Here is a 23,896-nt window from a genome sequence, read left to right as displayed (position 1 = left end):
TCGATTTGGCCCATATGGGCTTAAAATCAACTTAGGGTTTTGACAAGAACAAATATTCCAAGTGCTTTAGCATTTAACCCCTCCAAGATTGAATTGACGAGGATGTCAAAGTTTGGTGCTTTAAACTATTGGGTTCCAAAAGTAATTGGAGTATAAGGTGACAAAACTTGTTTCTTCTCCGGGTTTTCCACAAGGATTCCTCAATATTTTTACCCAAATTATTATTAATTACAATTTGATGCTCTTATTACCATCACAACCATATCTTCTTTAAATTACACAATTAAAACCTACATGTACCCTAATTTTGAGTGCCTTTGTCGTAGTAGTTTTATTAATTTTATATTCATATTTTTAATAATTTATTGAGTATAAACCTCTGAATTTCTTGTTCGTTTAGAAAATAATTCTAAAAATCTTTATATTTAGATATAAGATAACATATTTATTTTGTGTATAAAAAAATCAAAAAGGTGAACTTTTAAAATAATCGTGTGTGCAGTAAGATTCTATGTTAAAGCTAATAGTTTTGAGAATTTTCTACACTCGCAATGTTGTTTCTTTGGTGCTAGGGCTTGGCCCAGGGACAATACCTTGCACGACTGTTTTAGATTGGATAGTTTAGACCTCCAAAAATGGGAGCGCATCTGGTGTAGTGGTATCATAGTACCCTCCCACGGTACTGACCGGGGTTCGATTCCCCGGATGCGCATACATTTTTCATTCAAAAATTTTCCTTTTTTTCCTGCTCTCTTCCAACTAAGTCCCCGCGCTACATTAACTTACAAGTAGTTCTAAGCATCTACACAAGCAATTACATTAGCTTTTATACATACAACATTATCCAAACATGATTATTTCTTTCGTCTTCATCTACCAAACCGACATGAAAAGGATTTTCCAAAAGCCAAAGTAACAGAACCACCAAATTATATGGTAATACGGATCAATGGAGTTTAGGATCGACCCCAACAGACTTGAGCGTCTCAACATGACTTCTGAGAACAGAATCATCAGCACAAATGGGATCAATTGCAGGTATCTCAGTGAAATCATGTTGTTGCACGTGTGCCAAGTTCCTGAAAAAGGATTTCCTCACAAATTTATCTGCCTCCTCCACCACCTTATCTGGGTCCTCCACCTCCGGGAGCGTCTCCCTCATCTTCTTGCTTACCCGCACTCCCGGCGAGTACATCAGTTGCTGCTTCGCCGTGTACAGTCCCATCATGGTCGACATGGCTATCATGCCTAGAGCCACGTAAACCGGCACGAAATCACCTTTCCTTGCTCTTCCCTTGCTCGCCTCCGCCCTTCCGATCAGACCCACATCGCCGATTTGTGAGAACGCCTTTGGTTTCGGTGGTGTCCAGGTGGCGTACTTTGCATTTCCTCCCAACTGGGTTGCCACAAACTTATATAACCTCTGCAACTCGTTAATCAAATATGAAAAGATTTAAGAAACATGAGTTGAGAAGAATAAATTTTGAAGAAAAGAAGATTGCTTGCTTACCGTTGATCTGAATGCCATGTTTATGTCACAAGATTCTCACTTCGCTTTGCTTGTTTCCTTGCTGTTTGGAGAAAAGTTGTGGACTTTTTGGCCTATAAATAGAAAGTGTCACTGCAGGTAGAGATGGATAAGAGAGGGTTCTGGAGCCACGTAGCATAGTGTAAAGTAAGGGACACTTGTCGAGATTTAACAGAGTGCAGATCAACGTAGAAGCCTCTTGAAGCTCCACGTCTTGTCGCTACAGTATAGTTTAATTTTATACTGATATCCTGTAGGGACAGAGAGAGAAACCGACTCAAGGGTATGAATAAAAAATAACAGACGGTTGCCATGGAAACTGGGAGTTGTTTCGGGTCATGCTTGAAGTTGATGATCTGTAATTCCATGTAGAACTAGGTATATCTCCTGGGTTTGAGGATGCAAATCATCTCCTGCAACAAACTCATGAGCAATACCATTTAGTTTAATCGAGCTCCAACCAGCGTTCCTTTTCACCCTCTTGCAATCCATGGATTTCCTAATCTCAACTGGGAGTTGTTTCGGGTCATGCTTGAAGTTGATGTTCTGTAATTCCATGTAGAACTAGGTATATCTCCTGGGTTTGAGGATGCAAATCATCTCCTGCAACAAACTCATGAGCAATACCATTTAGTTTAATCGAGCTCCAACCAGCGTTCCTTTTCACCCTCTTGCAATCCATGGATTTCCTAATCTCAACTGGGAGTTGTTTCGGGTCATGCTTGAAGTTGATGTTCTGTAATTCCATGTAGAACTAGGTATATCTCCTGGGTTTGAGGATGCAAATCATCTCCTGCAACAAACTCATGAGCAATACCATTTAGTTTAATCGAGCTCCAACCAGCGTTCCTTTTCACCCTCTTGCAATCCATGGATTTCCTAATCTCAACTGGGAGTTGTTTCGGGTCATGCTTGAAGTTGATGTTCTGTAATTCCATGTAGAACTAGGTATATCTCCTGGGTTTGAGGATGCAAATCATCTCCTGCAACAAACTCATGAGCAATACCATTTAGTTTAATCGAGCTCCAACCAGCGTTCCTTTTCACCCTCTTGCAATCCATGGATTTCCTAATCTTAACCACGTCTTCCCATCTCCCTACATTGGCATAAACACTTGCCATGACTGAATAAACTCCACCATCTTCAGGTTTTAACTCCATCACATGCTCTGCTGCCTTCTCTGCAATCTCAACATTTCCATGTATCCTGCATCCTCCAAGCACACCACTCCATACAAACACATCACCCCCCATAGGCATCTTCTTTATCATCTCCATAGCTTCTCCAATCAAACCAGCTCGCCCAAGCAAATCAGCCATGCATCCATAATGTTTCAGCTCTCGAGGAATCCCGTGGATAGTTTCCATCTCATTGAAAATCTTCCTTGCTTCATTGACTAGTCCTGCATGGCTACACCCCACCAAGACTCCTAAGAAGCTGATCCCATCAGGTTTAACTCCAGAATCAATCATTCTCGAGAAGTAATCTAACGTAACCTGGCCATGCCCATGCATTGCAAGACCAGTAAGCATAGCATTCCAGGTAAACACGTTCTTCTCTAAACTGGACTCGAAAATTTCCATGGCAATTTCGATAAAACCACACTTTGCATAAAAATCAACCAGCCCAGTTGACAAAAACGAATCTACACGAATCCTGTTCGTTTTTATATAATTATGGATGGCCTTGCCTTGTTCCAATTCTCCCAACCGAGCACAAGCAGAAAGAGCAGCAACCAGAGAGATATTATCAGGTCGAAAATCTGAAACAATCATTTGATTGAAAAGCTCAATCGCCTCATTACACTGATTTACTTGGGAATACCCGGCTATTAACGTACCCCACGAGACTGCATCACGAGAAGGCATGCAATCAAATAATTCACGAGCACGTATAATCTCACCAGCTTTAACAAAACTATCGATCAATGAATTATAGGTAACAACATCTCTGTGAGAACTTTCATCGAACACCGTGTACGCTTGCTTTACGTTACCACTAATCGAGTAGGCCCGGAGGAGAGAATTCGAAACAAACAAATCAGAAGTAAAACCAAACTTGAATGCTTGACAGTGAAGCATTTCTGCGACGGAAAGCGCACGGGTTTGAGCACAAGCCTTGAAAGCAAAAGGGAAAGTGTGAAAATCAGGAGGGAGAGAAATACGGCGCATGTGGGAAAAGAAACGCAGAGCGGGGAAAGGAGATGAGAGGATGATATGTAATCTGATTATAGCATTGTAGCAAAAGGTTGATGGGTTGGGGATGGAAGTGAACACAGAGAGAGCGTAGCTTAAAAGTGAAGTTGAAGAAGAAGATAGTGATGATGTGGGTGAGGTGGAAATAGAAGCAAGGTTGGTGATAGTGTAGAGGATTTTGGTTAGGACATGAGGAGTGAGAAAGAGAAGTTCTGTGGTGATGGTGTGGGCATGGAGTTGGTGAAGCTGGTTAATGGTTTTACATTGTTTTACGAGATTGTTAATAGTGAGATATAGAATAGATTGGTTTCTTGTCAACATTCAGCTTCGCTATTTGTTTCTGGTTCTTGAATTCATTCATCAGCGATTGGTGAAGATAACTGAGAAGCAGAGCTGTGGATGAAGAGAGAAGCAGAAAATGGAATATGGACGAGGAAAAGAAGAAAAAAACGTGAACGGCAGGATTCGAACCTGCGCGGGCAGAGCCCACATGATTTCTAGTCATGCCCGATAACCACTCCGGCACGTCCACAGCTTTTGCGTTGAACTTTTCAAATATAATATATTAGCTATTAAAACTTTTAAACGTGGTATAAATCATTAATAAGTTACTATTACTATTATTTACTTTTTAGTATGATAAGTTATGGCCTATTAGATAATTGCTATATTGAATTCATTTTAGTTTGTGGTAAATCAGAAATAACTTAAATTAATTCAATAAATCTTAGAGGGTCATCATAGAACTCATGCTTTAAGGTGATTAAATATATATTTTGAAAAAAAATAAAATGTCAAATAAAAATATAACATGAATAAACTTTACTTTTTGTCGTATTTTAAAAGAAGAAAAAAAACATATAATTTTTTATATATGAATATATAAACTTAAAAAGTAAAGATTATGAATATTTTTATGTATCGAATAAATTTTGTTTTTTAACTTTCTTAAATATTGTGTAATTATATTAATATGTCCATGGACGGACTCGATTTATCATAAGGTGTAAAAGATTTTAGAGTAAATTCTCAGTTCGCTCTTTGAATTATATAACCTATAGCAATTCATAATTATCCAAATTTATTTTTCTCTCTGTAAAAATAAAAGTTTATTTGGTTTAATATTTAGTTAATACAACTTCAAACTAACGGAGAGAAAAAAATTTCTTCATTTTCTTTCAAAGAAGAAAAAAGAATAAGCATCATAGCTCATTAGAAATTCATCATTTAAATTGCAAACTTTTATTCAATTCATCATTTAATAACTCATAACCAGATCTCTCTTGTAACTTGATAATTTAAATCAGATTTTTGAAGTAATTAAATATTTACATACAGAACCCGACCAGGCAAAGGCATTAATGGTAAATATCAGAACATTCCAGCAAAGATAACCCACCATCCTCTCAAGTGGGGTATATGGAGAAACCAAAACAATTCAAGAATACAAATTCCGTCATCACATGAAGAACTAATCCAAAACATCTTCATTTAATCCCATGAGAAGAAAATAAATAAATGAGACTTTAAATTTGTTGAGCAAAAACTGAAATTGGTAGTGCGATTTCACTTACTGGGGAATGAAACAAATTCTCAGTGACAGTCATAGAATTTGCTGAACTCACAATATTCTCATTCTCACATCTTGAACATGCTGAAAGCTTCGGATACAACCTTACCTTACAAATGCCTCATCGTTAAAACAGGACAATTTTGAACAATATCTCTGAACCAAAAGTTTCCTTTACGTGTATGAATCTGCCACTCTAAAAACATCCCTCTCCTTTTTTCTGGTTCAACTGCATGAATCATGCAACAAAAGGAACTGTTAGCAACCAAAAGTTCTGAAAATTTTTTAGTGTTGCAATTAAAGTTGTAATCCTATAATGTAATATCATTTATTCTCATCATCACGAAATACAAGATAAAGAGAAGAGGACCCCATAGAGAAACAAGCAAACAATACAATACCAAAGATTTTCCACAATCTGCCTCTGATGATTAACAAGTTTACATGCATGTTTCAGCATAAAACACTTGACAGTCAAATTCACTTCAATTTCGTTAGAACGCTACTACTATGGGTCTTCGTCATTTGATTCTAAGGAAAAGAAATCTCAGACCAGAAGAAAGCCAATATATTCAACTGGCTAGAACATACAACACATGATAAAATAATTTATTTTACAAGGCCTAACTGCAAATGTGTTCATCCAGCTTAATTGTGTGATTTTTGGTACAAAGCCAAAATGTACATTGCAAATCAGAAAATTGCAATCTGTTTGTTTCCAATGCCTTTATTACTAACATCCCCATTTCACGATTCGACAACTATTTTCTCATCATATCCTGCTACTACAATTTGAACACATTCATTAAAATTTGACACGCACAAATAAATAGCTAAGAACATCTCAGCTCACCTGGCATCATCCAGATACCAATTTCACAAGGATGCAAATCAAGTTGAGTAGTATTAGAGGAACTCTCAAGTACTGAGTAGCATAAATGAGACCAATAAGCTGCCCCTTAAATGACTTCGTCTGCCCAGCAGAAAATTCAGAGAAACTCCATCCTCTAGGTGCAAGAAAGCGATCTTCATTTAATATTGCCAATGCATTTGCAAGAAGCAGACAGCCTTCCAATAATGTCCACAAACCCATTTCCTGCAGATAAAGACTTATAAGTAAATTTCGAAAGAACCTTCAACAGATGCGTCTTCTTCCCCTGCCCTACATATTTCTAGATGATTATTTCTCCCTCTATTCTAAATACATCATAACATAAAATTAAAATTCCAAATAAACATCATGGCATCTAAATAATTTTGCACAGAAATACCACAAACTCGAGAAAAAAAGGTTTCTAAGCTTCCATTTGCAATGTGGGTATTGAAACATGTGATGAGTGAACAAATTCTTGTAGCCAAGTTTTTAATCCAACTCATTTACCAAACTTTATGGCAGCGTTAACAAGCATTTTCTCAAGAATATGCTGCCAAGGAGTTTCCAATGATTTACAAATAAACAGGCCTGCGTCTTGGCCAGTTTTCCAGCAGTGTTGGAAGTTTGTGGATGTATATGGAATCTCAGAGTCAAGATGCTCCAAAAAAATTCCAAGAGTGTTAAAAAATCCGCTGCTAAGATAAACACGGATATTTCAAGCCTGTACCAAGTTATAACAATAACTTAATTGCAAGAAACCTAAGCTGTCTCACTAACAAATTTACAAAGAACAGATGAAGCTGGAGCTAGCATCTCCAAGTCGTAGGTAAATAAACTCCAAATAACGACATCAAGGAAATGGAAAATTATTGGTCAATGTCTAGAAGATGAATGTAACTGATCCCCTTGATGGGAACTCAAATTTGTTAAGATTTCGAAGAGAGCGATAGAGAGAGAGAAAGCGCAGAAACAAGATCGATGGATCCACAAAATATATTCATAAAAATGATACGACAAAATCATATATACGTAGAAGATAGAGTGAAGGAGATCAAGCAACCAAGCGATTCAAGAAAAATCTGCAAAAAAGAGGATTTACCTATTACGACTGACAGCTGGAGAAGGTAAACGGATCGACGTTTGTAGCTGGTGGTAGGGCTGATAGAACTGGAATCTACCTGATTTCGAACGTGCTTATGAACGAAAACCAGGAAAGCTTTGGTGAACGAAATTAGAAGCGGGCTGATCCGAGCTTTACACCTTGGAGTAAGAAGCGGGGAAGTGGGTGTTGCGGAAATCAGAAAATGTGAAGAAGCTCTGGCGTTGGAGAGAAAATAAAAAGGTTTTGGTGAGGGATTGGAGGTGTAAAAATGAGGGTTTGAATCCTAGATGGAGAATAACAGAGCAAGCAAAAGAGGAGGGAAGAGGTAGAAAAAGGACTGAGATCTCATTTACCGACGATTATTCAACCGGAATTCACAGTGATGACGAGCTTCCTTGGATTGAATTTCTTTTTTTGTTTTTTTGTTTTTTTTCCTAAAAGAAAATTCCAGGTTGCTTACTGATTAAGTTTAAATAAATATTTAATTCTACAGTAAAACTTTTAAAAATTAACTAATTAATCAATATTAAATTTTATCCAAAGTAATTAGTCAACAATTTAATAAAATTTGTATTGCTTATATGAGTTTTTTTTTTTTTTTTTTTCAATACTTCAGTACTGAAATTAATTATTAGTTTTAATTTAATATAAATTTATATTTTTTAAAAATTAGTACGAAATATATTCTTATTTATTAATAAATTTTTGGTCCAGACGACCGCAAATATTTGTAAAAAAACCTTTTGTAATTAATTGTGTAGGAGTCTTATGTTTTTTATTTGATAACCAGTAGTTTTAAAATTTCAGAATTTGTTCGAAATATTTAATAATTTATTCGTTACTTTGTGTGCTTTTCTATTATTTGAATCCCAGTTGCTAAACCTTTTTATTTAAATTAAATGTATGTTTACACATAATTTTATTTCTTTTAAGCCGTGCTCCCTACTCTTTTTTATTTCTTTTAAAAAGTATAATTTTATATATTTTAGTAATTATATAACACAGTCAACCTCATAAAAAAAAAACTACTAATTATTCAGGGTTGGTATATTCTAATTTTACTTCAAATTTAATTTAATAATATAAAATTTACTAATTTTCAAATTCAAGATAATCAATTTAGTGATAATAAGATTAAATAAATCTTAATTAATTATCTAATAATCTTCTTAATTCTTAAAATTTGTAGTTTGGATATTTTTCCTACTTGAGAAAATTAAATATTTTATATGACTCTTGGTCTTAAATAGTCCCTTAACTAATAAAGAAAAAAAATATCATCATATCGTAAATAAAGATAGTTATGCGAGATGTCGAGGCTAAACTGAAACTATTATTTATGTTATCAGATATTATTTCAAATCTAAATATGTATGAATTAATTAAATTAAAAAATAACTATATTAATTTTTTTTTATTCTCTTTCATAAGTGGATTAAATGTAAGAGTATATGATATTGTTAGTTAAAAGATGATCTTTCTAAAAACTGTTTAGTTCATATAGAAAAAGATAAATGAGTTCATTCATGATTATGAACATGGAATTAAGATGTTGACTAGTGAGATGAGTATTCCCATAACTTTGGAGTATCAAGATAGACGCAAAAAACTTGGTCAATACCCCAATGAGGGTGACCATGCTAGAGATCCCAGAAAGGTCCCCTTAGAAGGTAGTACAATTTTTTCGATAGTACCCTGACTCATATAGTAGTAGAGAGACTTATTTATAATAAACAAAGAAGATAAAAATTTAGCTTTACGTGTAACATTGTACGAGCACTTCAACATCCATTAAATCGCACAGTATAAATAAGGTGGTCTCAATCTCGCGTGGGACATTGAGATTAAGAAGTTTATTATAGAGGTGTATTCCTTCAGGTTAAGCATATTCTCCATATAATTTTAAATGTAATCACTCTATCAGCATGATAAGTACCATATCAATGAATTTTTTAAGTAAGGATTAACACATCCATATTATTTGCATTCATTGGAAAGTAAACACTTGTAGTGATTGTTTTGCTTGCATGATCCACAATACCCTTCAAGGAACCCAAAAAATAGAATTATATAAAACTTGAATTATCACTGTTCATCCAAACTTTTATAAATAAATTTTATAAATTTTTTCTAATTTATCTTATTAGTTAAATGAAGTTATTAATACTAATCGACATTATCATAAATGAAATTAAAAAATTATGAGATTTGTTTTGTATAAATTGAAATAAATATCAACACATATTTAACTAGAAGTAACATATATAATCAAAAGGGTAACAGCATATATTTTTAAAAAATAGAAATTAATCATAGTTTACTAAATTTAGTATCATTAATTATTCACATGCAAAGCTAGAAATATACATATACACACATATATATATATATATAATTTGTTAATTAAATGGATCGAGAAGAGGAATGGAATAATACCAGACTTATGATGGCCCTCGTTAAAGTTACCTTATAATTTATATTATATGGTTTTTGAAAGTCTATCTATGAATACACGTATCTCTTACTTAAATGGGATTAGTGGTATTTGACACATTGATTCTCACAAACAATTTTCCAATGGGGAGGCAGTAAGTGGACGGTCCAAAATGTTTGAACCCTAAAAAAGTAAGCGTCATATCCATTTCCATATTCTCCCGCCTTTACACTGTTTAATTAATTAATTAAGTTTTATTTTAATTAATTGCCCGTAACTACTTTCCTATTTGTTTATGGTTTTAATTTTCTTCTTTCCAGAAAAGGAATCCTTCATTTTTGGTCTTAATCTTTATCTCCTTTCCTTTTTTCTGCTTCTGCTCACTAACTTCTTCCTTCCTACACCTACAATTTTAAACCTCTTTTATTTTTTACGAGTCACACAACCTACCAATCTGATTGAAATCTAGAATCCCAAAAATGTAGGGCTGAAATTTCTACACGTTGAATTATATATATATATATATAGATATCTATATGTCCCTATATTTTTATTTTTATTTTTTTTTTGCTTTTCGAGGCGGCTATATTATATGATAATAATAATATATTTATGGTAAAGCAAAGAATAACATGAGCATATAAAAATGACCCAATGAGGGAATATCAGAGAGGGGACCATTTAGAAACGTGGCGGCTAATGATCTTTTTAGCTTCTTTATGCTCTTATTCTTTTAAGAAGCTTTTGGAATAAACAATTCATATAATTACCTATTGTGGGTATGCTAATGGTGATTATATACACACAAGCTTACCAAAACAAGCACAACTTCCCCACAACTTACCCATTATTGTTTCAGTTTATATATACTATATAGATATGCTGTATGTGGTGGGTGAAGTTGTTAGAAAATCTGCTGCAATGGCCAAGAAAAAGAAGAGGAAGAAAATAGGGCTTATGAGAATTTCATGCAGTACTGGATAATGAGTACGTAAAACTCATCATCTTCTTCCTCTGATCGTGAGTAGTGGAGGAGGAACAAAAGGCAAGTCATGGAGGCAAAGGGAAGGCAACGCCTTTCTTCAAGTTTTCTTTTTTGTTTTTCTTTACAATAATTAAAGAATATTGAGGGGTTTGAAGAGAGATCAGAAAAGGAAACCAAAGTGCTGCTGTTTGTGGGTCAATCCAAGAAAATATTCTCAGATGCTTGTTTGAGAATAATGTAGGGTAGAATATATAGATCGTGCATGTGTATGTTAATTTTGATTTAGTTTGTTTCTTGATCTGTTTTTAATGGTTTGATCGATAGAATATTGACTTTGTATGGTGATCGGACGCTTGAGATCATTTCTATCACTAATTTCTATTGGATTATCAGTTTTTAGTTTTAATAATCATGTATGAATAAACTGTTTTATTTTTCTTTCAAGTGATATCACGTGTGTATATATATATGTATGTACGTACGTACATCACTACTTGATTAATTTCTCTTTTCCGTTTTGTACAACATAATACAAATTAAAGCATCATGTGTGTACGCATCACACGTATATCTATAACATCATCATCATCATCCTCCTCAAGTTCCAGCAAATCGCTAAGAGGATGTAGCGAGGTTATGTTTGATCATGCAGAAAAGAAAAAAGTTTCAATTAAAAGAAAGTTAACTCAACTTCTAATGGTTGTTGGTATTATTGATAAATTCACAAATAAAATTTAATATTTGGTTTTTTAAAAGTAAAAGTTGTGAAGAATATATATATATATATATTTTTAAATGTTTTAATTAACTTTGGAGTGAATTATCTATTTATAATCAAATATAAAAAGTTAATTTTATTAAACTAATGACTGTCAACAATATAATTGGCAGAGATTTAAAGAAGTCAGATTATACTTCATATAATTGGAAATTAATTGAAATTCATGAATTATGGTCTTTATTTTCAAAAAAAAAAAAAAAAAATGAAGAGCAGTGAGAAGCTTTTTCATAATCATATCTATATACATATATATATATATAATTAAAAAATTAAAAACAAGGGCTATACATTTTGTAAGTTTCTTCTTCAAATGCAAGATAGACCAGAGTTTTGCCCTAATGGTTATGTGGTAACAAATCAATAGCTTTGTTGAGTCAAAACTCAAGGTATGGTTAAAATTAAAAAAGAAAAAAAAAAACTGAATAAGTTAAAGAAATTAGCTTCGTTTATTCCGGATTTATCGATACTCGTTTTCAGCTAATTCGATTAATTTTCAATCTCAGAAATTCGAAATGAAAACCTACAGAGAAATCAAGTATCTCGTTTTACTTTTATATGTACGTATTTTTATATTATTTATAAAAAATAAAATTTCAAAAATTATTTATTACCTTTCTCGTTAAAATCCAACACTCAGTTCAATTTTTGGCCTTCAGCAAATTCCCATATATATGTATATATATATATATAACACAAATGGTCACCCCTGTTATAAGCCATAGCCTTATATGAAGCAAAAAGGGCAGGAGAGTGAAGAAGAAGAACAGATTCAGATAAATGCTGCATCTCTTGTATTCATTGTAGAGACAAATTGTAAACAGAGAAGAAAACTGACTATACCCTAATCACTTCACAGTCAGACAATAATTATTCCAAATTAACCTTGTTTTTCTCAACATTTTAATTCAGATAAACCCCGTAAAAGAAAAGAATTATTTGACTACAAAATTATGTGTCCTCATATTCTCCAGAGGAAATATCATCATCTACCTCAAAAATAATCTCATGCGTATCACCTAATTCTTTTACTCAAATCATCTTATTCTTCGTTTCTTTTTTTCATCATCAACATCCAGCACCCTTAACCCTCCCCTAACTCAACTCAGACCCACTCACAGGTCTAGACTCTTTTTCATGGCTTCATAAACCAAATATGTAATGCTTGCTGCGGGCACAACCTTCAGCAGGTTTGGAAAAAGTCCCTTGTAGAAACCCCTATAACCTTCTTTCTTAAACGTTCTCCAGATTACATCAGACATCCCCTTATATGCTGTAGCTGTATTTGCCGGTTGAGCTTGCATTCTGATAAGAAATAATAAAGTTGACCTCAGCAAGCAGAAAATATAAAAAGGATGTATTTGCAAGGTTCAAAATCACTTCAGGTTAGATTCTAGAAGCAAAGGCCTTTTTTTGTCAAGTACCTGGTCCTGATAACTTGCAATGGGTAAACACATGTTGCCCCAAGAGCTCCTGAGATTGTTCCGCAACCCAGTTGCACAATAGGACCAGGCTCTACAAAAAAGAATTAGCAGCTTTCATTAGATCTCAAATGCATAATTTTCAGAAATTAGCATAACTAGAAGCAAACGAAAACAAGACTTCAAATCCAGAAAACTGTACCATTGTCATGAAGAATATATGTCTTTGACAAGTCTTTTAATGTCTCATATGCAGCTAGATCAATGCCAGCATATGGAATCATCCCAAGAAGAGATGGAACAAGACCTTTGTAAAATGCCCGGGGTCCCTCCTGAACCCAGATATCCTTGGTAAGTGCCCCCAGCTTGGGACCCTGACCACTTTCACATGGATAAGTCTGTAAACGAGTTTTGACGAGATCCAAAGGGTATATAACAGCTTGTGCAACTGCACCGGCCAAACCACCCGCCAGAAGTCTCCCAGTGCCACCTATATCACATGTGTTTTCCCCCATACTATTTGCAATGACAGTTTTCAACATTTCATAAGTGTAAAACTTGATGGCACTCTCAGGTGCCACTTTCACAACATTTAACCCATTACCTCTGAAGAACCCTAGCAACCCGTCTTCCTTCAATATTTTTCTGATAGCTGGCACAATACTAGCACGTGTTGTCTGAACTTGCAAAACCACCTTTAAGCGATCAAGAGGAGCAGTTGCAGTGCGAGATGCAGCTCCTGCTATCCCCCCAGCAATGAAAAATTTGGTTCTTTGAACATGTTTACTGATGCCCTCAGGAATAACAGCCTGCTCCCCAATATCAACTAGGCATAATCTTTCCCAGTGGTGATATATGTTTTCAATGGTAGCCTCATGTGGGTAAAGTAGCAAAAAATCTCTCCATTCTTCAAATGTTATAATTCCATTATTATCCTTGTCAACATGCTCGACAAAACGAGCAAGCTCCTCATCATCAATTTCAATTCCTGCAAACAAAAACTGCCAGGGCTTATAAGATGAAAACACCAGTAAACTGACGAACAGGGAAAGAAAAATGTTTCCACCAAATATAGGAAAAGAAAAAAGAATTCTGAAATATCTTATTGCAAAGGCTCACTGAATTCTTATGGCATGAGATAAAATCAGGCAAAGAATAAAAGAATGGAAGTATGGAAGAACACACTGAGAACCAAGAATTTGATCCTACTAACAGCAATCAAATGATGTGCAAAGCAGCTTGCGACATGGTATGCTCAGATTGAAAAAGACCAGATTTGGTCATCAAGAAATTTCATTTATATTTCTGGCCTATGTCCTTGGAAACTGCAATATAGAGAGAGTATCTTGAAAACATCATGGATTTGAAGTTTTGGTAAAGATAAACCATAACAAATTTATGATAAACTTTGAATTTATCTTTTGTTTATTGCACTTAAATTCATTAAAAATATATATTTCAACACAGTATGTGTCCCTAACATGCCATAGAGACCCACTTTCAAATAATTAAGATTCCAATTTGGATGTGCCATACATCCTTTTCTGTAGAGATCTGTAGATTAAGAACAAAGCCTTAAATTTACTGTATGACAAGACCAAAAAAGAATTCTTAGATATGAAAGCCCCTTCCAACTATTGCAAAACTTTAACAATCTGCTTTCATGTACGCTATTAGGAGAGAAAGAACAGAAATCATTGCAAAATTTTAACAATGTGATACAACTCAACTCAATTGTCATGCTTTCCTATTTGGATTTGCATAAGCGATGTGCCTTGGCAGGTCAACAGAACAATCATGGATTACATGTGAAACTCAAAAAGGAAAAGGGAAAAAGAAAACCAGTTCCCTATTCAAAGCATATCTTAGCTCCTATGTATACCTGCTTACAGAACCCTAACAAAATTTAACCACAACTGGGGAAGCACACATATAAAGCCTGCAAATATACAATGAACTGCCAAACATTTATTTTTCAAAACATTCAAACCGAATCTCATTCTTATCTTGCCAGACTCTGAAACGCACAAACCATAGAAGTATGCCTGCCTGAGATTTGTTTCTAGTGGAAGATAGGGGAAATTTTTAAAGCAACAATGATCGACATTATGATTTGTTCCCATGAGCTGCCATAATAAGAAACAGAATGCAAAAACTGCCTACTTCTTAGTAAATGTTTCATATTTCTCTCCAGCCTACTCATTGCAAATTTAAGCGCGTAAGTTTCTTGATAGTTCCCTATATTATCCTATGTAGATCAAATACCCATTAGATCACTATAGTTATGTACGAACTTATCCTCTGGGATCTACATATAGGCCTACTTGCTTTTATAACAGCAATCCTCTCTATGGCTTTACAAATCAAAAGTTCACATATAAATCAGAAGACTGTATCTGTTTGCAATTGGCCAGGCAAAAGGATCGATTAATTTAGATGTCAACTACCTAAAGAAAAATACCATATGAAGTGATAGAGCTAAAGCTACCTCCCTTCACCACCTCCATGGGGGTGGTCTACAGGGTTCATAACTACTCCTACTACTCCACTCTTTAAAGACTTGTCAAAGCAGCAAATAATGCAGTAACCTATGTGATTCTGCTCCAAATGCAACTGCTTCACTCACAGACTTCTAAATATGTCAAGACACATTTCAACCTGAGTCTGGCCATCTTATAAATTTTTAAGACAAACATTAGTTGACTATATATTTTACCAGTTCTCATGAGAAAGCATCAGAAATCAGCGTTGAATCTGCAAGGAGAGATAAGATGCCTCAAAGCTACCAGTTCAGATACATATCAGCAACAAAAATTATTCGTGTGGTTATATTTTTAAAAGATGAACTGGGGACAATCAGATACGTCCAATGAGAAAGGACCAGAAATTAAAGTTAAATAGCAAACAGAGATAACATGTCCCATAGCAACCATAATAACCACCCATTTGTGACACAAATTATTCATATGACACTGTCTTTTACAAAAAAAAAAATGGAGACGGTCTGACTGAAATTGATGAAATTATCACCAAATTTCTCTTGAAAAGCTGCATTCACAAATTGCAGTGAAATCTAATACTAAAGCACCACACCATCATAACAAATTATTTATAAATGGATATTGATGTTGATAAGAAGTCAAATCACAATCACCAAATTTCTCTTGAAAAGCTGCATTCACAAATTGCTGTGAAATGTACTACTAAAGCATCACACCATCATAACAAATTATTTATAGATGGATATTGATGTTGATAAGAAGTCAAATCACAAGAGCAACTGGTGATCAAGTACTGATGCAAACCCAATGCACAGACCACCAAAGTTTCTCCCAATACCCAATGGGTAACAAGCGCAAACATAATGGACAAAACTATTAAACCAGATCACCAGTTGGTTTTTCTTAAGATTTTTTACCATCTTCTTTATTATCATTAATTAACAATTATGAATCTTTTCAATGCTGATGTTGAGTTCTTTGATGCAAAAATCTATTGCCCCCACTATATGTTATTTCATACCTGATTCTTTAAGATCTTATTTTCTTTCTTTTCTTGGCATTACAGCATGCTAAGTTTTCCAATCTAACAAGGTAAAAACAACTCCCTCTAATTAAACTAGCAACATTTCAATCAAGGAAAAGGACAATGACATGCAAAAGCAATAAAGCAAACACCTTCTGCAATTAATAAGCATTGAATAATTACAGTCTAAATACGCTCCACCAAGAAAATTCACTATCAATACGATCACGTAATTCCCAAAAAGTAAAGCATTGAAAAGCATGGTGTACCAGCCTTAACCAGGGCGTCCCATAGCTCCTCAGGCAAAATGCAACCGTTATGCTCCACATCAATAGCCTGAAATATCCTATAGAGCTCCAGCTCCTTATCATCCATATATCGACGAAACTCTTGGTAATCCACACGCCCATCTCTATTCGCATCACAGACTTTCAACAAATCCTTAGCATACTTATACTCTGCAGGAATCTGCAAAGCAGACAAACCTTTGTCGATTTGGGCATAATCCAAGTATCCCAAATTCGCGGAATCGAAGAAATTGAACAAACTCCGGATTCTCATATCTCTTTCTTCCTTGGTCTCACGCAATGCTAGAAGCACATGTTCCATTGAAACGGGACCCGATTTCTTAACCGGGTTACAACAATCGGGTTTGGATTTAGCCTCCATTTTGGGCAAGCCTACATGCTCCACGCCATGTCCTGCTGCCCCAGACATGATACCACAAATAACACCAAAAAAAATCCCAAACTTCTATGAGAATTCGCACCAGGTTTCAAGCATGGATTGCCCCTTCAGATCTATACAATGGACATGAATATGATGAAGCACAGATACAGGTTTCCATTAAAAAAAAGGACCCAATCTACCCAACATTTAAGATGGCTTGATTTGAACCGAAAAAGAGAAGATAGATTCAAAAATCTTGACTGAAATAGTGAGACAAAGATAGGAAGGCAGCACTGGACTATTTCCCAAGATGGGTCAAAAGCGCAAGGGTCAAAATTCCAAATGGACGTGAGGTAGGTTTATGGGTATTTGCTGATTTGAGATCAAACAAGAAAAAACAACAGTATAATAAAATGTGAATGCAGAAGAAGAAAAGGTGAGGTACCTTTGTTAATGGCCGGTTTCAGGCGAAGAAAACCGGCTTAACCCATGCGGCAATCGCGGAAAACAGGGACGAGAGAAAGGCTAAGAAGGATTCTGCGTCTTATTTACCGCTAAAAAGGAAACAAAAATCGGCACGTGCAAAATCGTTGGTACCCATGAAAATTTTTGCCCAGAAAAAAATCAAATCAAATCAAATAAAAACAGTTTGCCCACAAAAGGAAATTATTAAATATGCACATACAAAGAGGAAGGAAACTGAAGATTGTGTGATGAGATAACAGAGGAGGGAGAGAGTGAGAGAACCAAAAATATCCTGTTGGATTGGCTCTGCAACCTCAAACAAATTTTTGGGCTTTTTTTTTTTTTTTTTTCTTATTTATTTTCTTTTTATAGAAGGTGAATAGGAGCAGGTGGACAATTCGAAGGCATATTCTTCGCTTGTTTTTTTTTTTTTTTTTTTTTTCTCTCTCTCTCTCTCTCATTAAAATTTGGCACCTTTGAATGTGTTCTTCACTTTTTTACTTTTTCTTTTTTCTTTTTTGGGCCGGCATTCTTGCTTATTTGCTAATTTACCCCTGCCTTTTCTGTACTCTACCCATTATGAGTGGGCACGAACCATTCAAATTTACACTGTGGCCCAAAGCAGCTTCTTTATTTATTACCATATATTTAAACTACTTATATAAATATTAGTTGGCAGTTTGGTACGTACTGCTAAAAAGACTAATTAGCATGATCGAGTGATTTGAAATCTCTTATAAACATATTGTTTATTATTAAAAAAAATAATAATAATTTGTATTTAAGACATAATATATATCAAATTAAATGCAGTGATTGAGTGACCGTCAATATCATTTTATTAAATAAACATATTATGATATTTTTGTAGCAGAAAGAGATAAATACGTAAAATCAAATATTATATTCTATTTTATAATATATATCAATTAAGACCCAAAACTAAAGAAAAAATGTAAAAGTAAAATATTTGGTTGTATGTAATTTTACATTTCTCTTTTTATAAAATGTCTAAAAGACCATATTTTGCTTGGGAGGGAAACTTTCTGTTACCCCAAATTTGTTTATTTTTTTGTTAAGTTCTTCAAAGTCCTTTAATGCTTTAGATTGACTAACTAACTAGTAGTGTCAGAAAATTCTAGTGAGCCTCCATTAATTGTACTTCATCTGTCACTAATAAATAATCTTTAAAAATAAATAAAATTTGACCATATAATATACAATTATATTATTTATATTTTAATCAAAATTTAATTTAAATTGAGCAAGTCGGATTAACTTTTTTTTTTTTTTTAAAAAAAATCATATCGAATATATAAATTAAATAATTAAATCACGTTCAAGTCTATCAAAAATTGACTCGAATTTTATTCGTTTCAAATTAATCAGATCACGTTGAAGCCCATCAAACTTCTACACGAATTCAATCTCTTTTCATATCAATGATAGTTGGTTCCTATCTAAAGCTCTCCCCTTCCCCGCCTTTATCCTCTTAAGCACAATCCAAATGATTAATCTCAAGCTTTGCTTTACCATAAATCCCTTTTGGTGCGCCTCTCTCAACCTTACAAAAGATATTTTTAATCACGCTTCTGAATTATTCAATCAAACCTGTAATGTTTTCTTCTCTCAAAAACAAAACTCTAAATTAGTGAATGAAGGATTAACGACTCGCAGGACAAAAAGAGGCAGTCTGACATCCACCTCACAGAACGAACAGAGGCGATCTTGTCAGTAATGGAATTATAGCATTCTAAGAATGACAAAGGATAAAATAAAGAGAGAGAAAGAGAGAGAGAGAGGATGAAGAGGGAAAAAGGGTATCAATTCTGTACTTGGATTTTGAAATAAGAACTTATGTGATAATTGTTAAAAAGGAAGAAGAAGAAGAAGAAGAGGAAGAGCAAAAAGAAGAAGAAAAATCATATCAAATTCTTTTATCTTTTCAAAACAAAAAAATATAATCAAATATGAAAAAATCATTTATACATTACTTTTATTATTTAAGGACAGACTATCTGATTAAGAAAATTGAGTAAATCTTAAAATTAATTACTGTGACTATTTTTATAAATTTAATCGTCTAGACTTCTTTGATTAAATAAAGTAGTTGAATTGAATGATGGGGAAAAATATCCGAGGAAGATGTGATTCAGTAATTTCATATTGGGATGTTATAAGGAAAATCCATGAAGATAAACAAGTCTCCTCCGTTTATGGCTACTTGCAAAGATAAGGATTGCCTCAAGCGATAAGAATTTTTATCTTCCAATATGGACCTCCTTCTAGCCCATAACTCCAACCGGTTTTGAATTATTCAGTCACATGCTTTTTACAATAATTATTGAGAAAGAAGTAGATCATATCACAATACATATATATATATAACTACTAATGGGTTTTATGAATCATACATGCATACATATATATATATATAGCTAGAAGCTCATATAAAAGTATGTCCTATGCAAGTCTATATTGGAACTGATAATTATACGCGTTGAAAGAAATATGTTTACAGCACAAGTGACTGGTAACCACCTTGTTCTTTGTTCTGATGTCGGTATTGCATGCCAATCGCAATAGCTATTACTGCCACACCCAACAAAGCCACTCCCAACCAAAGGGAAGAAGAAAACTTCATGTTATCTTGCATCTGAAAAGCAATAAATGTTTAGTGTTTAACAGTTAACAATCAAGAATGCTAAGCTTGTTGTTTAGTAATATCAAAATTATGAAGCATTTTCAAAGGATACCCTTTTTTCAAAAGCTTAACATTTCTTCTCAAGGAAGGGAAAAAAAAGTTTGGGACTTTACTCGGGAAGTGAATCTTACTTGAACAAGTGAATAGAAGGAGTGGACAGGCTTCGGCAATTGTTCTGCTACCAAGAGGTAGAATAGCCCCATAACTCCTGTGTGATCTATGGTGCTACTGTAGTTAGATTCCAGAATCAGAGTTTCATCATTGGTTATTTTTATAGAGCCGGGTTGAGGAAAACATGTTGACATTCCAACAATATAGCCCGCCTCGTTCCCTGGTTCATCTCCTTTTCCATATGCTGGTATAGAAGAGCATATAACTTGACCATCCTGAGATTATTGAAAGATTGCAATACCAAAACTTCATCTCACATAATCACATATAAGTTTGCAGTTTGGTTTATGGAAGATGATAAAACACAATTTGTCACAACAAATGCCAACTGAAAAAATGCTAACTAAAGCACATTGGTGATGGCCAAGGCAACCAAAGGTTCAACAATCTTTGTTAAGGCCAAATTGGCACTGATCCACGAATATAAACCACAGAAGCTAGAGAATGTAAATGGCGTCCTACATCATACCAAAAGAATTACTACTGACCTAAAGCAAAAGGGTAAATGGATAAAAGACAAAAGCATGTTATGATGACTTTTAATTAAACATTAGATCACCTCTCTGTAAAGGGTGGAACCAATGCCACCTGAATGCTGATGGGCAACACCATATATAACATAACCGCCAAATGGCATGACAAGACTTATTCTCTTGGAGTGAACACACGCATCACCAACCATTCCGGTGCTGCTGCATGATTCAACTTCATATTCGACCTGCACAAAGAATAATATGTTTAATACTGAAAGAGAGGAATTTTACAAGTACTTGTTGGATAATCATGCATGAATTATCTGTTGGCTTCTGAAACAGGCAACAGTTTTAACTACATAGGATATGTTGACATCCAATCAGCAGGAGTAAAATGCTAACTTACCTTGCAATCATGCTCCATTTTAAGTCCAGAAGAACCATCAGATTTTTTCCATGTATCGGTGACATCAAATATGTAGATTTTAACTGGCACAATGAAACTATTCCAATCAACCCACTTGACTGTATATCTCAGGTAAAGGCTCCTTCTTGCACCCACAAAACCTTGTTTTAGTCTACACTGAGTACCATCGTAGCAACATTCTAAGCCCCCTTTGTATCCTGGTTTCAGCGGTCGGCCAAATTCACTGACTGTAACATTATATAGTTCACACCTGCATTCAGTGCATCCCAACTTATCTTCTGCACCACGGGTATCTATTGCATGGACATTAATCATCCATCTTTCCTCATAACCGTCAGGAATTTCAGCAGGATTGCCAACCTCTATCCCATAAGGATCGGGAATATGCGTTGCAGTTTTCCGTGTTTCAGATCCAAGGCCAAAATACTGTCCAAGAAGTCCTTTCTGGCATATCCCACTGTTTCTCCCAGATATATAACCTGGTCTTTGAAGCTTCTGATTTCCATTATAGTTTAGAACTTCCTTATCATCTTTAGGTGCATAGTATCTCGCAACAACCCAGTGGTGCAGATAAGTTTCTTGCAAGGAAACAGGATTTCCTGCCTCGTCAACCACTTCTGCATTGAAACTCTTGAGAGCAATATGACCTTTTGGAAAGTCAATGTTGTAATAGAATTTGTTCTCTACAGAGCCTGGTCCCAATACAAACTTAGGTGACAGAAAAACAGCAGACTTCATCTTACTTGCACTTTTTGAAATGGCATGCGCACATGTTATGCTTAGTGCCAGTAAAATTGGCACCAGAAGCAACCATCTTTGAGAATGATTTGCCATTTTTCCCTGTAAGTTTCAATATGTTGAGTTAATAAACATAAGCAGCAAAATCAAAATACACAACTAAAAGAATCGCAAAATCATCGAGATGCTTTCAAGAAATTGCTGTTTTCCTCCAGTGAGTTTCAGTATGTTGAGTTACTAAACATAAGCAGCGAATTCTATAAACAAAAAAATTGCAAAACTACAGAGATGCTTTTAGATTTATTGAAGTCGATGATTTAACATTCGCAGGCACTAAAATTTCAACGAATTGCTTCATTTTCAAGAGGTAAATAACCAGCAGTATAGATCAACTTTTCTCTTTACTTCACAAAAGAAAAAAAAAGCAGGAAAGGGAGAATGGCAACAGCAAGGCAACCAAGTTAAATTGACTCTACTTCAATTCAGTCTTCAAAACTCATAAGTTATAAAGTGTAACTACTAAGAATTATCACAGTGCATATCCAATCAATTTTAAACAAAGGGGGAAGAAAAATAGCTGTACGAAGTAACAAACAGAAATTCAGGAGTACAGTCAAAGAAATTAAAGCATGTGAACTCAGCAGCCAGGTTATAAAGCACCTAGAGAGCTTTTCATGCTAGAATCAATGGAAAAACAGAAAAAATACCATTTGATTCCGTAGTTGCCTATGATAATTATATTTCACCTACTATGTGATGCTTACCCAGAATGGATAACTCATATTTCCTTTCATCCGTATATTATCGAAAAGCAATATTAGCTCTTACTTCATCAAAGCTAAAATCATTAATCACCCGTATTAGTAGGAGTATAGAGCTAAAGATGGAATTTAATTTAATTGGCAGAAAACTTCTTCACTTTTAGTTTCCAATCTTAAAACTTATATGTATAAGTATATATATATATAATCCCATATTCTTATTTCCATTCTGCAGATAATGAAACAATATCGACCTTCATCAAGTTCCATAAAAATAAATTATCACTTAGTACAACAAACACTGATCATCAGATGAGACTTGAAAGTGGGTAAGAACACGAATTTTTTCCTCAAAAGAAAAAGTCAAAGAACATGAATCTCAGTCATTAGATATGCAAGAAATTTCATCCGGGTCTTCTGAAACCCTCTCAATTTTTCCAAAAATGCACCATTAAGTATGCAAGGATTTCAGATAAACTTACAAAATAAATGAAGGGGGAAAAGTGATGGCGCCTCAAACTGCAACTTCACTGGGATATTGTGAGAGAAGTTTCTTCCTTTTAAGCTTGGATAAGAACGAGACAGAGAGTAGTACATGGACAAATGTGAGGAGCTTTGCCGACGACATTGCTTACGTCTATGGACGGAGAAATCCACTCTATTCCGTCTGAACACGACACGACTGTAAATCTAAAAAATAAGGAAAAACATCTCCTCGCCAATTATATAATTTTTTGGTCCACATATTTTTGTTTTTATTTTTTAAATATATATTTATGTCATATAATTAAAATAATAATAAAATAAAAAAAAATTAAAATATTATATCACGTGTTATAATTTTAATAAGTAATTATATAATATATAATTTCTAGTTAATTAAAATTTAAAAATATATCATATTAATTTTATTTTTAAAATTTTAAAATTTAAGTAAATAATAATATTTTAAATTTGTTCTTAATATAATGCTGATGTGAATATTACTTAAATATATATATTACTAAAATTAGGTTTAATTTTAATTTAGATCTAATCAAATACCTAAAAAATTAATAATGAGAAATAATTAGAT

At 34.1% G+C, this 23,896-nt stretch overlaps 4 protein-coding genes, 2 non-coding genes and 1 pseudogene across 9 annotated transcripts; 1 reads left to right on the top strand and 6 right to left on the bottom strand.

The window, feature by feature from the left end:
• The first annotated feature begins 641 nt into the window (after positions 1 to 641).
• On the top strand, positions 642 to 712 carry TRNAG-CCC (transfer RNA glycine (anticodon CCC)). Its single transcript has one exon. It is a non-coding gene; the product is annotated as a tRNA-Gly (tRNA).
• A 19-nt stretch (positions 713 to 731) lies between these two features.
• Positions 732 to 1,651, bottom strand: LOC110820563 (NFU1 iron-sulfur cluster protein). The gene is made up of 2 exons (XM_022050070.2): positions 1,511 to 1,651; positions 732 to 1,423 (listed from the first exon to the last, which is right to left on the bottom strand). The coding sequence occupies exons 1-2, from the start codon at positions 1,526 to 1,528 to the stop codon at positions 947 to 949; spliced, it is 495 nt and encodes a 164-aa protein (XP_021905762.1). The 5' UTR covers positions 1,529 to 1,651; the 3' UTR covers positions 732 to 946.
• A 783-nt stretch (positions 1,652 to 2,434) lies between these two features.
• On the bottom strand, positions 2,435 to 4,212 carry LOC110820562 (Pentatricopeptide repeat (PPR) superfamily protein). Its single transcript, XM_022050069.2, has one exon. It carries the CDS (start codon positions 4,043 to 4,045, stop codon positions 2,435 to 2,437), a length of 1,611 nt encoding a protein of 536 aa, XP_021905761.2. The 5' UTR covers positions 4,046 to 4,212.
• TRNAS-AGA (transfer RNA serine (anticodon AGA)) lies at positions 4,175 to 4,256 on the bottom strand. The gene has a single exon. It is a non-coding gene; the product is annotated as a tRNA-Ser (tRNA).
• A 1,049-nt stretch (positions 4,257 to 5,305) lies between these two features.
• LOC110820478 (uncharacterized) lies at positions 5,306 to 7,661 on the bottom strand (annotated as a pseudogene). The gene is made up of 3 exons (XR_015816491.1): positions 7,268 to 7,661; positions 6,148 to 6,390; positions 5,306 to 5,523 (listed from the first exon to the last, which is right to left on the bottom strand). The product of XR_015816491.1 is annotated as an uncharacterized LOC110820478 (transcript).
• A 4,577-nt stretch (positions 7,662 to 12,238) lies between these two features.
• Positions 12,239 to 17,948, bottom strand: LOC110824901 (calcium-dependent mitochondrial ATP-magnesium/phosphate carrier protein 2-like). 3 transcript variants are annotated; one of them, XM_088210745.1, is made up of 5 exons: positions 17,528 to 17,948; positions 16,683 to 17,114; positions 13,091 to 13,876; positions 12,892 to 12,982; positions 12,239 to 12,772 (listed from the first exon to the last, which is right to left on the bottom strand). In XM_088210745.1, the coding sequence occupies exons 2-5, from the start codon at positions 17,080 to 17,082 to the stop codon at positions 12,583 to 12,585; spliced, it is 1,467 nt and encodes a 488-aa protein (XP_088066871.1). In that variant the 5' UTR covers positions 17,083 to 17,114; positions 17,528 to 17,948; the 3' UTR covers positions 12,239 to 12,582. The 3 variants fall into 3 exon arrangements, with proteins under 3 accessions (XP_088066871.1, XP_088066870.1, XP_088066872.1); XM_088210744.1 differs by having other exon boundaries at positions 16,683 to 17,213; positions 17,528 to 17,945; XM_088210746.1 differs by lacking the exon at positions 17,528 to 17,948 and having other exon boundaries at positions 13,091 to 13,889; positions 16,683 to 16,825.
• A 1,962-nt stretch (positions 17,949 to 19,910) lies between these two features.
• On the bottom strand, positions 19,911 to 23,501 carry LOC110820553 (stress up-regulated Nod 19 protein). The gene is made up of 5 exons (XM_088210747.1): positions 23,304 to 23,501; positions 21,302 to 22,162; positions 20,982 to 21,140; positions 20,383 to 20,637; positions 19,911 to 20,203 (listed from the first exon to the last, which is right to left on the bottom strand). Exons 2-5 carry the CDS (start codon positions 22,154 to 22,156, stop codon positions 20,063 to 20,065), a joined length of 1,410 nt encoding a protein of 469 aa, XP_088066873.1. The 5' UTR covers positions 22,157 to 22,162; positions 23,304 to 23,501; the 3' UTR covers positions 19,911 to 20,062.
• Positions 23,502 to 23,896: the final 395 nt, after the last annotated feature.

The sequence above is a fragment of the Carica papaya genome, chromosome 9, assembly GCF_054855325.1.
Source record: "Carica papaya isolate Zhongbai chromosome 9, ASM5485532v1, whole genome shotgun sequence".
In the NCBI taxonomy this organism is placed as follows: Eukaryota; Viridiplantae; Streptophyta; class Magnoliopsida; order Brassicales; family Caricaceae; genus Carica; species Carica papaya.
This window is presented reverse-complemented; position numbering and strand designations above follow the sequence as displayed.